General features: G+C 44.5%; 6 protein-coding genes across 6 annotated transcripts; 3 read left to right on the forward strand and 3 right to left on the reverse strand.

Annotated features, from left to right (window-relative positions):
• Positions 1-32: 32 nt before the first annotated feature.
• Positions 33-3,720, reverse strand: beta'COP (coatomer subunit beta'). The gene is made up of 4 exons (XM_064691637.1): positions 3,242-3,720; positions 2,295-2,914; positions 1,652-2,234; positions 33-1,523 (listed from the first exon to the last, which is right to left on the reverse strand). The coding sequence occupies exons 1-4, from the start codon at positions 3,594-3,596 to the stop codon at positions 316-318; spliced, it is 2,766 nt and encodes a 921-aa protein (XP_064547707.1). The 5' UTR covers positions 3,597-3,720; the 3' UTR covers positions 33-315.
• A 264-nt stretch (positions 3,721-3,984) lies between these two features.
• On the forward strand, positions 3,985-6,040 carry LOC135434864 (protein disulfide-isomerase A5). Its single transcript, XM_064691588.1, has 3 exons — positions 3,985-4,797; positions 4,861-5,472; positions 5,522-6,040. Exons 1-3 carry the CDS (start codon positions 4,131-4,133, stop codon positions 5,785-5,787), a joined length of 1,545 nt encoding a protein of 514 aa, XP_064547658.1. The 5' UTR covers positions 3,985-4,130; the 3' UTR covers positions 5,788-6,040.
• Positions 6,041-6,348: 308 nt separating this feature from the next.
• Positions 6,349-8,360, reverse strand: LOC135434825 (stAR-related lipid transfer protein 7, mitochondrial). Its single transcript, XM_064691545.1, has one exon. It carries the CDS (start codon positions 7,892-7,894, stop codon positions 6,602-6,604), a length of 1,293 nt encoding a protein of 430 aa, XP_064547615.1. The 5' UTR covers positions 7,895-8,360; the 3' UTR covers positions 6,349-6,601.
• Positions 8,361-8,569: 209 nt separating this feature from the next.
• Bdp1 (transcription factor TFIIIB component B'' homolog Bdp1) lies at positions 8,570-11,145 on the forward strand. The gene is made up of 2 exons (XM_064691544.1): positions 8,570-10,145; positions 10,211-11,145. The coding sequence occupies exons 1-2, from the start codon at positions 8,796-8,798 to the stop codon at positions 11,021-11,023; spliced, it is 2,163 nt and encodes a 720-aa protein (XP_064547614.1). The 5' UTR covers positions 8,570-8,795; the 3' UTR covers positions 11,024-11,145.
• A 51-nt stretch (positions 11,146-11,196) lies between these two features.
• Positions 11,197-11,920, forward strand: ND-B22 (NADH dehydrogenase (ubiquinone) B22 subunit). Its single transcript, XM_064691547.1, has 3 exons — positions 11,197-11,368; positions 11,451-11,590; positions 11,655-11,920. Exons 1-3 carry the CDS (start codon positions 11,271-11,273, stop codon positions 11,849-11,851), a joined length of 435 nt encoding a protein of 144 aa, XP_064547617.1. The 5' UTR covers positions 11,197-11,270; the 3' UTR covers positions 11,852-11,920.
• Positions 11,921-12,060: 140 nt separating this feature from the next.
• On the reverse strand, positions 12,061-12,726 carry LOC135434827 (DET1- and DDB1-associated protein 1). The gene has a single exon (XM_064691548.1). The coding sequence runs from the start codon at positions 12,503-12,505 to the stop codon at positions 12,182-12,184; it is 324 nt and encodes a 107-aa protein (XP_064547618.1). The 5' UTR covers positions 12,506-12,726; the 3' UTR covers positions 12,061-12,181.
• Positions 12,727-12,813: the final 87 nt, after the last annotated feature.

A 12,813-nucleotide genomic window follows, 5' to 3' on the forward strand; every position in this document is an offset into this window, starting at 1 on the left:
AATGTCAAACGATAAGAAGAAGAAGCGCGCAATTTCACATTTTTAAATATATTTTATTATTGCGATTGGATGTTGCTGCATAATTGTTGTACATAATATATATATATAATTTTTTTTAATTTGTATAATTAATGCACGGGAAACATGGATACAATCAAATTAAAACTGAATGCATGCATTTGTGTATGTGTATGTGGAATTTGTAGCTTTCGATTCTGTGACATTTGCAGCAGGTATTCCGAATCAACAAAAGAATTTACAGTATTTCTAATCCATATTATCGAATACAGCGTGTGCTCTGGATAGCTATCGCATCTAATCATCGCTCAGAAAGTCATCATCAAGATTTACATCTGTCGTATCTATGTTATCGTCCAACGTAATGCCATCAATCTCCAGATCTAGATCATCGTCATCATCCTCACTAATACCAACCGCGGCTGCAGCGCCGGCATCCTTTGTGCTGCTTGTCGTTGTTGTTGGCAAGGATATTGGAACAAACGCCGGCTTCTCCTTCTCCTCTAGCTGACCGGCACCGCTTTGATGCTCAGCAGCATGCAGTTCCTCAAGTGGATTTCGTTCGCTATTCAATGGCAGCTGTGCCGCCAGACGGGCTGGCGCTTTGCGCGCTCGCTCCTCCTGCAGATGTTGCTCCACGCGCAACGCATCGCCCAGTCCAGGAAAGAGATTTGTATACTGCGTTGGATCGGCCAGAGATTGACCTGCCTTCTCGTTGACCTTGCCCAGCTCGTCGCGCCATAGTTCTACTACACGCGACATTTGGCTGGGCAAATAAGTGCGCGCAAAGAAGGCTGCCTCGGGCAGACGATTTGTCTCGATGAGAATCTCTAGGCAACGGTCCACATCGGAACGAAGAAAGGCAGACAGGAATGCAATATTATGGCGCCCTTGAGCGGAGCTGGTTGCACCTACCTCCTCCAGCATCTGTGCATCACCTGAGGCAGTCGAGAGCAGTAGTAATCCACTAAAATCGTTTGCCTTCTGCATGCACTCCTTCACCAAGGCCATGTTGTTCTTGCGCGCCGCAACATCGGCCAGCTGGGCCCATTTCTGTGAGTTCTCCGCCTCGCGCGCCAATTTTAAAGCGATATCCAGCTCGCCAATTTGCAGAGCCAAATCAAATTTGTGGTCTGCATCGGTGGACACCTGCAGAGCCTGCTCCTTGAAACCCTGCTTCTCCAAGAAGTGCGCGACTCGCGTGCGATGTTCTTTCGGTATGGTTGGCAGCACAAGATCAGCACGCTCAAAATCTCGACGCATCACGGCCGTCTGGTACTCCAGCACAGACAAGTGTAGGCAGAAGCTAATCACATTCAGCTCTTTGTCTCCCAAATACAAACGATTGTCCTTGGGCACATAGCCCAGCAAGTACATGGTTCGGTCCAAGTGCGAGATGGTCACAATCTCTCCACCCACATAGTAGTTGATGCGATTCACGGAATTCGTGTAAATGAAGCAATCGCCTACCCACAGACCAGTTTTGACCGACTCGGATACTTCGCCTGCGGATTAAAACGGGGAATACGAATTAGGCTTGACATTTTAGGCAAATTTCAGAAAAACTATTTCTCAATATCAACTGAAATCCACAAAAATCATAAGAAATTTGTTTCATTCATTTTAAGCATACCGAGCACATTAAAAGCGCTTTCTACGCCATCATCCTCAAGTCCCTCCTTTGTCTCCAGCGCATTGGTAATTTGTGCCGCATCCACGGCCAATATAAAGTAGGATTCATCGGTTGCCAGGCAAACAAGACTGCCGCTCTCATTCCAGAATACATTACGCGGTTGCACTTCAATGCGTCGCACTAACTGTAATGACTCCCAATCGTAAAAAGCCAAACCCGACGAGGTCTTCACGCCAAAGTAGTAGCCGCCATAAATGCTCTCTGCGCCGTATTCGGGTGTGAAGCTTTTGCGCTCCTTGAAGTTCCGAAATAGACGCACAGTGCCATTATTCTCACGAATAGCGTACTCATTGCTTTCCAAGGCCCAGACGAACTCTTGAGCTGATCCAAAGGCCTTGTTTCTTAACGCCATAGACGTGTAGATTATGTATTCGCCATCACCACAGACCACCACAAAACGGCCGTTGGGATTGTGTGCTATGGTCTGCGGATATATCTCGCACGCACCCATATCCTTTACGGCAACGGGCAGACGCTCGCCATCCTTAATTTCGGTGCCATCGGCAATGGTTTTCAGATTGACCTACAGGTAGAATTTATATCAAATGCGTGTTCAATCATTTGAAAAGTCTAATTACTTTACCTGTTGCATTTCGGAATGTTTGGCCCAAATGATTTTGCCGCCCACAACGTCCATAGACATGGCCGGTTCCTCGCGCCCCACCTTGATAATGATGGATCCCTCGTCGTATCCCAGGGCTACATTGTTGGTGCCACGCATGCTGGCAATGGTCCAGACGCGTTCAAAGCCATAGTTAAGACAGGTCTCCAGGCGGTAGGTGCCCGAGTGCCAAATGCGCACGGTACCATCTTCCGAGCCAGTCAGCACAATGGGCAACTCAGGATGGAAACATACTGCTGAAATGTTTTGTGCATGTCCCTCGAGTGTTTGTACACAGGTCTTGTTTTGATAATCCCAGATCTTCACTAATCGATCGTCGGCACCAGAAATCAGATACGGTTTGTCGCCGCCGTGATAATAGTCTACGCAATTGACGCCCTTCTCGTGCCCCTCCAGCGTAAAGTTGGCGAAATTGGAACCCAGCTGCCACACCTTAACGGTGCGGTCCAGGGATGCGGAGGCAAAGGTGTTGTTATCCTTGGGATTGAATACAATCTGCATGACATAGTGCGTGTGGCCTTCAAAGGTTCGCTGGCCGGCCCACAATTTTTCCCAGTTCCACAATTTGATAAGCATGTCATCTACAAGATGATAAAATCATTATATGCTTGAAGAAAATACGTGGTCATACTTTTGTTCAACATCTATAAACCCCTTTGCAAAAGTATACAAAATCCGATGTACTAATATATATAACCTATATACTTTTTAAATTTCATTGAAGATTATAGAGCCCTGCTTTATCTCAATAAAAATAATATTGCTTTTGTACAACTTCGAACTAAATTAAACTAAATTAGGTCATCCCACTGTTTGTTTATGATTTTCTAAAATACACGTATCTTCTTTTCGAGCAATTCAAAGTTATATTATGAGTCAAGACTCTGTTTTATGGCTGTGAAACATACCACTGCTGGTCAGCACCAGAGGCTGTGTGGGATGCACGGCAATGCAGCGCAGGTAATCCGAGTGCGCCTCGAAGGAGTGGACCTTCTCCAGTGTGTTGTAGTTGAAAACGCGTATTTGCATATCATCCGATCCGGTAATAATCCAATTCTTGCGCGCCACGAACCGAGCGCAACGCACTGGCACATCGCATACCTCGAAATCTTTGACCAGTTGCTGGTTCTCATAATTCATGATGTGTACGTGGCCATTGTATAGGGCACACAACATCCATGGCTCGGCCGGATGCAGATCCACGCACTTGACACGGTCCGAGCGCGACGTCAGACGACGCTTGATGTCCAATTTAAGGGGCATCTTTATATTGGCAGAGCTCAACGTTTTATTATATCCTACTACAGCTAATCAAAACTAAATCCACTGCGGCGAGATTGTAAAAAACTTGCTGCTTCTTCTGCCTCTTGTTAATGTGTCAGACTTATGGGATAGTGTTGCCAACTGCCACGTACATTTGACAGCGGTGCATTTGGTGTTCGATTCGTCGTATTTTACAATACGTGCAAGGTTTGGTACAAGAAATAAACGAACCGACCAAAATATATAAATATATAATAATAATATAATAGTTACTAATATAACTCAATTAAATGTAAGTTTTAATTTTCACTGACTTGTGAAAATTGACGTATAAACATGGTGTATGCTCAAAGAAACAGTCTTCAATGCGATGTGGCAACGCTGCGGCTAAACGCTGACGTCTTCATCGGCATTTTAAGTTGCAATTGTTGATCTGTAGAAAAGAGGGATTATGCATTTATTACATTAGTTAAACATCTAAAACGTATTGTTAAATTAGCTAGTAACTCTCATTAAGTTTAAAGTGCAAACATAATGTCGAGGCACCGTCAGTTTATAATGCTGATTATGCTGCTGTTGCTGGCACTTGTTGCCGCCAAATCGAAAATCTCCGCTGTGCAGGAGGACATAACTGACTACAAAGACTTTAAGAAACTACTGCGGACGAAGAATAACGTGCTTGCCCTGTATGTATCCAGTGCCAAGGAGGCTGCTGCCGAGTTGAAGGTGTTTCGGGAGACGGCAGAAGCGATACGCGGCACAGGTACTATGCTGTACATGGATTGTTCCAATCAGGAGCGCAAGAAGCTCTGCAAGAAGCTTAAAGTAACGCCTACACCGTATACACTGCGCCACTACAAGGATGGGGATTACCACAAGGACTACGATCGTCAGTTGAGCGTAAGCTCCATGATAACATTTATGCGCGATCCAGGAGGTGATTTACCCTGGGAAGAGGACCCTGCCGGTGCGGATGTGTTACACTTTAATGATGCCGCCGCATTTACCAAACATCTGCGCAAGGATATACGGCCCATGCTGGTCATGTTTCATGTGCCGTGGTGCGGCTTTTGCAAGCGCATGAAGCCGGATTACAGCAAAGCAGCTACCGAACTCAAGGCACAGGGTGGATATCTGCTGGCCGCCATGAATGTGGAGCGACAAGAAAATGCTCCAGTGCGCAAATTGTTTAATTTAACTGGTAATATTTATGAATACATTGATTTTAATAACAATATTTAAAACCTGAATACAATTTTTGCAGGTTTTCCTACATTAATTTACTTCGAGAATGGAAAAATGCGCATGACCTACGAGGGCGAGAACACCAAGGACGCTTTGGTATCATTTATGCTGAATCCCAATGAGAAGCCAACGCCTAAGCCAAAGGAACCCGACTGGTCGGCTGACACAAACTCAGAAATTGTTCATCTCACTACGCAGGGCTTTGAGCCAGCGCTAAAGGATGAAAAATCTGTACTGGTCATGTTCTATGCTCCCTGGTGTGGCCATTGCAAGCGCATGAAACCGGAGTACGAAAAGGCAGCGCTTGAGATGAAGCATAACAATGTGCCAGGAATGCTCGCCGCACTGGATGCCACTAAAGAACCGACCATTGGCGAAAAATACAAGGTTAAGGGCTATCCAACTGTAAAATACTTTTCCTATGGTGTTTACAAATTCGATGTGAATGTGCGCGAAGCTTCCAAAATAGTCGAATTTATGCGAGATCCGAAAGAGCCACCACCACCGCCGCCGCCAGAGAAGAGCTGGGAGGAGGAGGATGAGAGCTCTGAGGTCCATTTTCTCAACGATGAAACCTTTAGCTCGACACTGAAGCGCAAGAAGCATGCCCTTGTTATGTTTTATGCTCCATGTAAGTATTTTCCATATACGAAATTAAATTTATTAAGCCTCTGTTTTAGGGTGTGGTCACTGTAAGCACACAAAACCGGAATTTACGGCCGCCGCAAATGCGCTGCAAGATGATCCTCGAGTTGCCTTTGTTGCCGTCGACTGCACAAAACATGCTGCCCTTTGCGCCAAGTACAATGTGCGCGGGTATCCCACCTTAATATACTTCTCCTACCTCAAAACGCAGCTCGAATACAACGGCGGACGTACCAGCAAGGATTTCATAGCCTATATGAACAATCCTCCGCCCAGCTCAAAGGAACACAGCGAACTGTGATGAGTCTGAACAATCATTGATGGAATCTCCAACATAATCTGTATTAATTTTGTATTTACAATGCCCGCTTTTTAATCCCTAGCAATTATTTGCTAACATGTTAACTGCTTTTCAAGTTGGTTTAAATTGATTTCACTTACTAACCGATTTTAACGAACATGAAAGCTGATTTTTTTTTTAATTATTCTGAGCTTCGGACTGCCGAATGCAAATTCCTAATAAATTGTTTATAAAGCAAATTCTTATCAAAAGTTTTTTTTTGTTTTTTTTGCTAGAAATTGTCTATGTTTATATCGAATGTATCTAATAATAATTAGTAAGCTTCAGTTTTTCCAGTTTTGTTGCTTCGATTTTTAATTTTTTGGTTGTATAAGAGTGTATTTGTATGCTCGTATTTATTTTTACATGTGTGTGTATGTATAATTTCTGATAAGTTGTTTAAAAAAACAAAGTTCTAAACCTAACCAGAGTTTTGATAAAATATATAAGTAAATTTTTATACGTGTTGTACATGTAGCTATGTATAATCGGGTTCTTTAGTGTGGCACACAAGATTCAACATTTTAAATGCCTCCAAGTTGCGAATGCTATTTTATTGCACATTTGCACAGTTGATGAAATAATTTGTTTAGTTCTAGAAAGTGGATGATCCCTAATTGTTCATTGCTTCTATATATGTATGTACTTATAAATGATTTACAACATAAGATGATAAGGGGGCTGTATTGCTGTTGGTGTTTCTTGCTGTACCTTCTTTTCTAGTTATCATAATTCTTAATTGCTCTCTGGACACTGTCAGGAGGAACTGCAGCTCTCAGCGCTCAGCCTCATTGTCCCTGTTGAGCTTACGCCTGTGACGGCTGAGACTTCCCAGCCAGCTGCCGCGTTGATCATTGGCCGTATACTCATCGTTGATTATTGTAAAGCTGTTGAACATGTCTTTCATCTTGATGGCACGTGAGCAGGCATAGTTTTTGGTCGCCACATACATTTTGGTAAGGAACTCGGGCATTTGCTTCTGCGTTACCCACGACTTGATGTTCTGCGGTATGGGTATGCCCGGGTCATCGTAGTAGGTGAGCACAAAGTGCAGTCCCGGCTCGTGGAATCCGCGGAATGGCTTTATGACCATCAGGCTCCAGTAGTCAGTGACTCGCACCTTTCCCGAAATGGCTGGATATGTAGTATGCTTGGCAGCGCGACTGCAGATAAATATCAACTTTTTGTTTTCATCCTTGTGGTACCGTCGACAATATACATAGTCCCGATTGGCAAATAGTCGCGGCCATTGCATTTCCCAGTATATCAGATGCGAATTGCTGCCAGGCACTGGATCCTCGCTAATAAGCTCTAGCCTGAGCGCCGTATCGTCCCATTGCCTGCGATAATCCAGGTCCGTTTGCACATGCAGAAAATCATCGGCGGTGATGTCATCAAACCGTGCATACACCTTGTATGAGTAGAGCGACCCATGTTCCTCACGCCGCCAAATACTAAATTCATTCTTACTAAAGTACGGCTCCCAGTTGCGATCCTCCTGTGCCTGTATTCGTACTTGGCCCTGAGGCGCACGTCCATCCAGATCCAATGATTTGTGACAGTTGCTGATGCTAGCCGCTTGCTCCTCCTTAAGCGCCAGCTGATCGGTCTTGGGGGGCGCTACTACAACGCCGCCCTTCTTGCAGCGCTGATTGCCCAACAAGCAATAGCAGTACTTCATCTTTTTTGCCTGGCAGCGATCGCATAGCTGGTTGACAGGCAGCGTATTTATGAAGTCAATGTCCCGCTGACACAAATCAAAGTTGGAGAGCGACAGCCGCTCTTTGGCCCAGTCAAAACCTTCGCTGCCTGGCCTTTTCATATTGAGTCCCATGATGCCCACGGCGCTTAGCATGAAGCCCCGTAGCGGCGGCTGCAGCTCACTGCGGTAATAGGCGCGCCATAGTTGCTTTAGTCCTTGCGTCCCATAGACAGACTGGTAGAAACTGAGCAGCTGCTGCAGGCGGCGCGAGCGTTGCGCGAATATTGATTCGCATTGATAGCTCCATGCGCGCAGGGTTTCCCTCGATTGATTTTTAATGGCTGAAACGAAACGGTTTAGCAGCATGGCGACCGGCTAATTGATTGTTTTGCTGCTGGGCTGCACTGCTCAGGTGGGTGAATGCAGCGCTGCTTGCATAACAATCGGACAGCGGCAGCGGCTGTACTGTTATTAATGTTGCCTGTTCCTCCGCTACAAATTTTGACACACACCTCCTGTCACATTTGTTGCCTTGCCTTTCAACTTGTATAATTTTGTTTTCGTGCCCTTTTAATTGTTGACAATTTTTCTGTATATAATATAGATTCACGTCGTTGTTGCTTTGTTATCAAGGCGCCCACATTTTACGTTCAAAACGTGCAACCTGCAATTTGTATCGTTGTTCGAATGTGTGTTGGAAAAGTCGAAAATTGTGCAGCTCGAATTCTGAGCAGGGTATGCTGTCCAGCCAATAACAGTTTTTGTTGTTATTTTCAACTCGAATAAACCAAACAGTATGTTAATATATAATTTTCATGGTGACAATTTTTTTTTTACTTATTTACGGTCTGACAGTGACAAACAGATCTTAGTTTTAAATATCATTTGCTAGAATTCCTATATACAGCATTAGAGAAAAGTGTAAAACCTATGAAGAATATATTTTGGTTTATTATTGTTGTTAATGCCAACCATTTAAATTAATCTCCAAATAAGTATCTGTATCAAATAACTGGCAGAAATAAAACACCTATCTTTTTTCTCAATAGACTAATTTTTCTTTTGCAAAATGTGACATTTAAAGTTCTGTTGATGCTCACGTACCTTGCTTGCTCAGCATATTGCTTATAAACTATTTTCACGTTGGGCAACACTGTTCTTCCAAAACTCGTGCTCCTGCACATTTGTGAATGTTATTGTCACAGCTATTTCGCAAATAATTTGTTTTGCTAAGTAAATGCGTTATACATAATTCAAAAGTCACGCCATGTCCGCGCGACGGCAACGCATTAAGGCAACTGCCAATCTAACTCAAATCAAGCGCAAAACGCGCAGAGGTGATAGAGATCCTGAACCACGAGCTGAGCCCGAACCACTCCCAACCGCTCCCACCAAGCAGGAACATCTAGAAGAGGATGCAGCTGAAGTTGCTTTTAAAATGCCCGCTGCCAGTAGCGCAGGCCAGTTGGATGATGTGTTTCATTCTGATCTGGAGGATAATGTCATACAAATGGATTTGCAGAAGAGTGCTAGTGGATTCCCCATGTCGCCCAGCAAGGCGCAGGCACGTCAGCGGCTGCGCCCCACTCCTGTGTTTGGGCAGCGACGCAACAGCTTTGTGGGCTCGCCCCTGGCTGCAGATTTAGATGGTGACTATCAATCACCTGGCACTCCCACAAGACGTGAGCGTTACTTGAGCGGCTCATCAGTGAGTGGCGGGATTGGGACACCGCAGCAGGCACAGGCATCGCCCAAATACTTTCCAGGTGGTGTTATGAGTCCGGGCATGGGACGCATACGCACCGAGTCCAGCTGTTCTGTTTACTCGGACAGTGGTGGAGGCGGCGGCAAACAGCGCAAGGGAGAGGGGGATAAGGCACAGACTCAGGCGCAGCAGCGCGTTAATGCAAAGCGAGATTTCGAAACGCGCTTTAACAAGGGCATACCCGATAAGTCGACATTCAAAATGTTTGACATGATCTTTTACAATCCCGAGAGCAATCCAATGGAGCAAAAGCCCGTGGTTACCACCATCAAGGCGGAGGCAAGTGGCAGCGCCAGCGCCAGCGTTAACTCAGATGAGTCAAAGCCCACCTCGGCCGAGCTGCTGGAGACCAAAACCGAACCAGCATCAGCAACTGCAGCAATGCCGGTTCCACAACTAAAACTTGATGCAAACGGGGAGATGATAATAGACGAGAAAACTCTGGAGATTGAGACCACCGCCGAGGTGGAAGCGCGCAAGGTTTTAGCAAACTCGTCGCTGATTCTCATGGATGAAACAACCGGCGACAATGGATTTTACAAGCGACATAAGCGTACGCCAACCTGGACATCGGATGATACAGTGCGCTTCTATCGAAGTCTGCAAATCATTGGCACTGATTTCTCGCTGATGTGCCAAATGTTTCCCAAGCGCACTCGACGCGATCTTAAGCTCAAATACAAACGCGAGGAGCGCATCAATGGGCACCTCATTAACAAGGCCCTGCTCTACCCAAAGGCATTCAATATTCAGGAGCTCAAAGATCAACTTGAGCAGGAGGATCGCGAGCGGGCGGAGGCAGATCGCGAGTGGCAGGAAATCGTTACAGCTCAAGCGGAAAATACCAAAAAGGTTTGCGAATGATTCAAGCCTAATTTCTTAGCGTATTTCTGAAACTGAAATCATTTTTATTGCAGCGCTCGAAGTCGCAACACAGCAAAGCGGCACGCACCCTCAGCGATGGCGATCTGGTGTACGAGAACGAGCACGTGACAAAGCAAAAGCTGGGCAAACATGCGCTGGCCAAGCGCCGTGCTGCGTTAGATAACCAAGCTGGAGCAGAAGCACCAAAGCGCAAGCGTCGGCCTCTAAAACAGCAACTGGAACAGGATCAGGCACAGCTGCGAAATGTAAAGCAAAAATTGCAGCAAAAGTTGCGGCAAAAAGTGCAGGAACAAAAAGAGCCGTTGGAGACGCAACAACCAGTTCCTGTGCACATTTTACGGGTGTTTCCTCCTGCTATTAAAAAAGAAAAGGAAACGGAAACGGAACAAATAAGCAGCGATCCTTTGATTGAGACCAAGGCTGAGCAGCTGCAGAAGGAGCTTAACTCTTTGTTGGACGAGGGACAGCATGAGATCAACGACAAGTCCGTGTTGCGTGATCTGGATGATGGTGCGCTTAACTATGTGAGCGACGTGGACACGGTCACAGACAGCGAGACGGTTTATACACCAGAGACGGGCACAACATATATAGTTGATTTTATTTCGGATACACCTCCGTTAAGAAGTCCCAATATGGAGAGTGTAAGCGAGCACGATATTGAACAAATACTGACCGAGCTGTCGGAGGGCTCAATGGTGTTGGTGTCCTCGTTGGATGCAGAGCAGGAGGATCGCGTCATTAATGAAATTTACATGTATGACCAACAAACGGGGGATCTTTGTGAACATCCACTGAATATACCTGAGCATATTGTTCAGTGTATATTGAATGTTATGAGTTAAGCTGAAGTTTATTATATTCCTAATGTTCATTTGTTAGTTTTTAATTTATTGGTATTTGTTGATATATAATTTATTCAAATCAATAAAACTTAAAATAGTCACACAGTCTGGCATCACTGTAATACAGTGTTGGAAAACATTTCAAACTCGTCGTTGTGCAGCACACGTCATTTGACAGTTCTCATCAGATATTGTTGTTGTTTTCAATAAGCATAATCCAGATTTTGCGCAAGCTGAGCAACTAAACATGGCCCAAGTTCCCTTGGCTATTGTGTCACACAAACGCCAGGTGTGCAGCTTGTATAAGCGAGCTGTGCGCAATCTGGAGGCGTGGTATGATCGTCGGTAAGTGTACCCTGTGCCTTAATAGCAAACCGCTTGATTATATAATAAACTGTGTATCTTCATTCCAAATCCATGGTACTAGTGAAGTGTTCCGTTATCGGGCAGTGCAGCTGCGTGCACGCTTTGATGATAATCGGAAGAAGGATCTGGCAGAGGGCATGCGCCTTCTAGCCTGTGGCCAAAAGGAGCTCTTCGAGACAAAACATTACCAGCCAAGAAACTGTAAGTTAATTAAAATGCCCTCTATTAAAAACTTGTAAAATCAAAGATTTATATTTATTTGCAGTTGCTAATAGTGCTGGCGGTTGTGCGTTTGAGCGTGAGGTCATCCCACCAGATTGGCTGCTGGACTACTGGCATCCGCTGGAGAAGGCGCAGTATCCAGAGTATTTTGCCAAGCGTGAACAACGCAAGAAAGAATTTGTGGTCTGGTGGGAGAAACAATATGGCAAACCAGATCCCAAGGATTTGGGACACCATTAAACTAGCTTTAAAATAATGTAGTCAAATCCAATATTTGTTTCTGAAGTAAAAACCATTGGGCAAACACAATCATATATTGGCTGTTAAGAGACATCTATCTATTATTTGACACGACTAGAATCTATGACCCATTAGAAAATGTATATGCCTATGAGCTGATTCATTATCTGATCGAACAGTTCGCTAACCAATATAATATACGGTTCTAGTTATTTACTTTCTAGAGTATTTATTTTAAACATAAATGGGATATATCTTAAGTTTTTATGGTAGTGGTTGCTCTTAACAGAGTTTAAATTTGAATTATGCATGTTTGAGTGTGTAGCTGCTTCAGTTGAGCTCATTGGCATCTAAGCGTGGGCGCTTTTTGCTGTTGTTGCCATTTGGGGTGCTGTTGGTATTGTTACTGTTCCCATCGTTGCCGTGCTCTCGCTTCCGTTGTAGGGTCTTTTTGTCCCACTGTTGTGTGAGGTATCTCAGTAGGACACACCTCTTATCCATCACTATCAGTTGAGCTTGTTCTGGCACATCCTCTGTTGGTAAATAGACAGAGGCGCGCTTTTGCGACGTTCGGATCCCATGATCGTTGCTCAGGTGTGTAAAATTATTGGAATCGTGTATAGGTAAACCTTTAATGAAATCACTGACAGACATGCTTGTGCTTGTTGTTTTTATTACCCGTGTGCTTGCTATGGTATCGATGTTTCCAATTGCAATTACAGCTCTAAAATTTGAACGTATACCCGTTGCTTAGTTGTGCGTTGCGTTGCGAGCGCTTTGTTTGATAAGTTTATAATTCAAATTTTCAATTTGTGTCAGATGGTGTGCTCTTAACAAAACGTAAATTTTTTGAGTACCTTGCCTTTTTGTTGTTGTTAGTTGGTGTTAAAACACAGTGTGACCGTATGCACGCATAAAAATACTGAACTTTTTTTTTTTAATATTACCAATAGGACAAATAC

The sequence above is a fragment of the Drosophila montana genome, unplaced genomic scaffold (genome assembly GCF_035044405.1).
Source record: "Drosophila montana isolate Dmon_TW-CO22-7 unplaced genomic scaffold, ASM3504440v1 contig_3440_1, whole genome shotgun sequence".
NCBI lineage: Eukaryota > Metazoa > Arthropoda > Insecta > Diptera > Drosophilidae > Drosophila > Drosophila montana.

Coding starts and splice junctions, on each gene's coding strand:
- LOC135434825 (XM_064691545.1), bottom strand. CDS start 7,894: ATGCTGCTAAACCGTTTCGTTTCAGCCATTAAAAATCAATCGAGGGAA.
- LOC135434864 (XM_064691588.1), top strand. CDS start 4,131: ATGTCGAGGCACCGTCAGTTTATAATGCTGATTATGCTGCTGTTGCTG. Junction 4,798..4,860: donor CAAATTGTTTAATTTAACTG/GTAATATTTATG, acceptor CAATTTTTGCAG/GTTTTCCTACATTAATTTAC. Junction 5,473..5,521: donor TGTTATGTTTTATGCTCCAT/GTAAGTATTTTC, acceptor CCTCTGTTTTAG/GGTGTGGTCACTGTAAGCAC.
- LOC135434827 (XM_064691548.1), bottom strand. CDS start 12,505: ATGTCTGTCAGTGATTTCATTAAAGGTTTACCTATACACGATTCCAAT.
- Bdp1 (XM_064691544.1), top strand. CDS start 8,796: ATGTCCGCGCGACGGCAACGCATTAAGGCAACTGCCAATCTAACTCAA. Junction 10,146..10,210: donor AAGCGGAAAATACCAAAAAG/GTTTGCGAATGA, acceptor TTTTTATTGCAG/CGCTCGAAGTCGCAACACAG.
- beta'COP (XM_064691637.1), bottom strand. CDS start 3,596: ATGCCCCTTAAATTGGACATCAAGCGTCGTCTGACGTCGCGCTCGGAC. Junction 2,915..3,241: donor TCTGGTGCTGACCAGCAGTG/GTATGTTTCACA, acceptor ATCATCTTGTAG/ATGACATGCTTATCAAATTG. Junction 2,235..2,294: donor AACATTCCGAAATGCAACAG/GTAAAGTAATTA, acceptor TTCTACCTGTAG/GTCAATCTGAAAACCATTGC.
- ND-B22 (XM_064691547.1), top strand. CDS start 11,271: ATGGCCCAAGTTCCCTTGGCTATTGTGTCACACAAACGCCAGGTGTGC. Junction 11,369..11,450: donor GAGGCGTGGTATGATCGTCG/GTAAGTGTACCC, acceptor CCATGGTACTAG/TGAAGTGTTCCGTTATCGGG. Junction 11,591..11,654: donor ACATTACCAGCCAAGAAACT/GTAAGTTAATTA, acceptor ATTTATTTGCAG/TTGCTAATAGTGCTGGCGGT.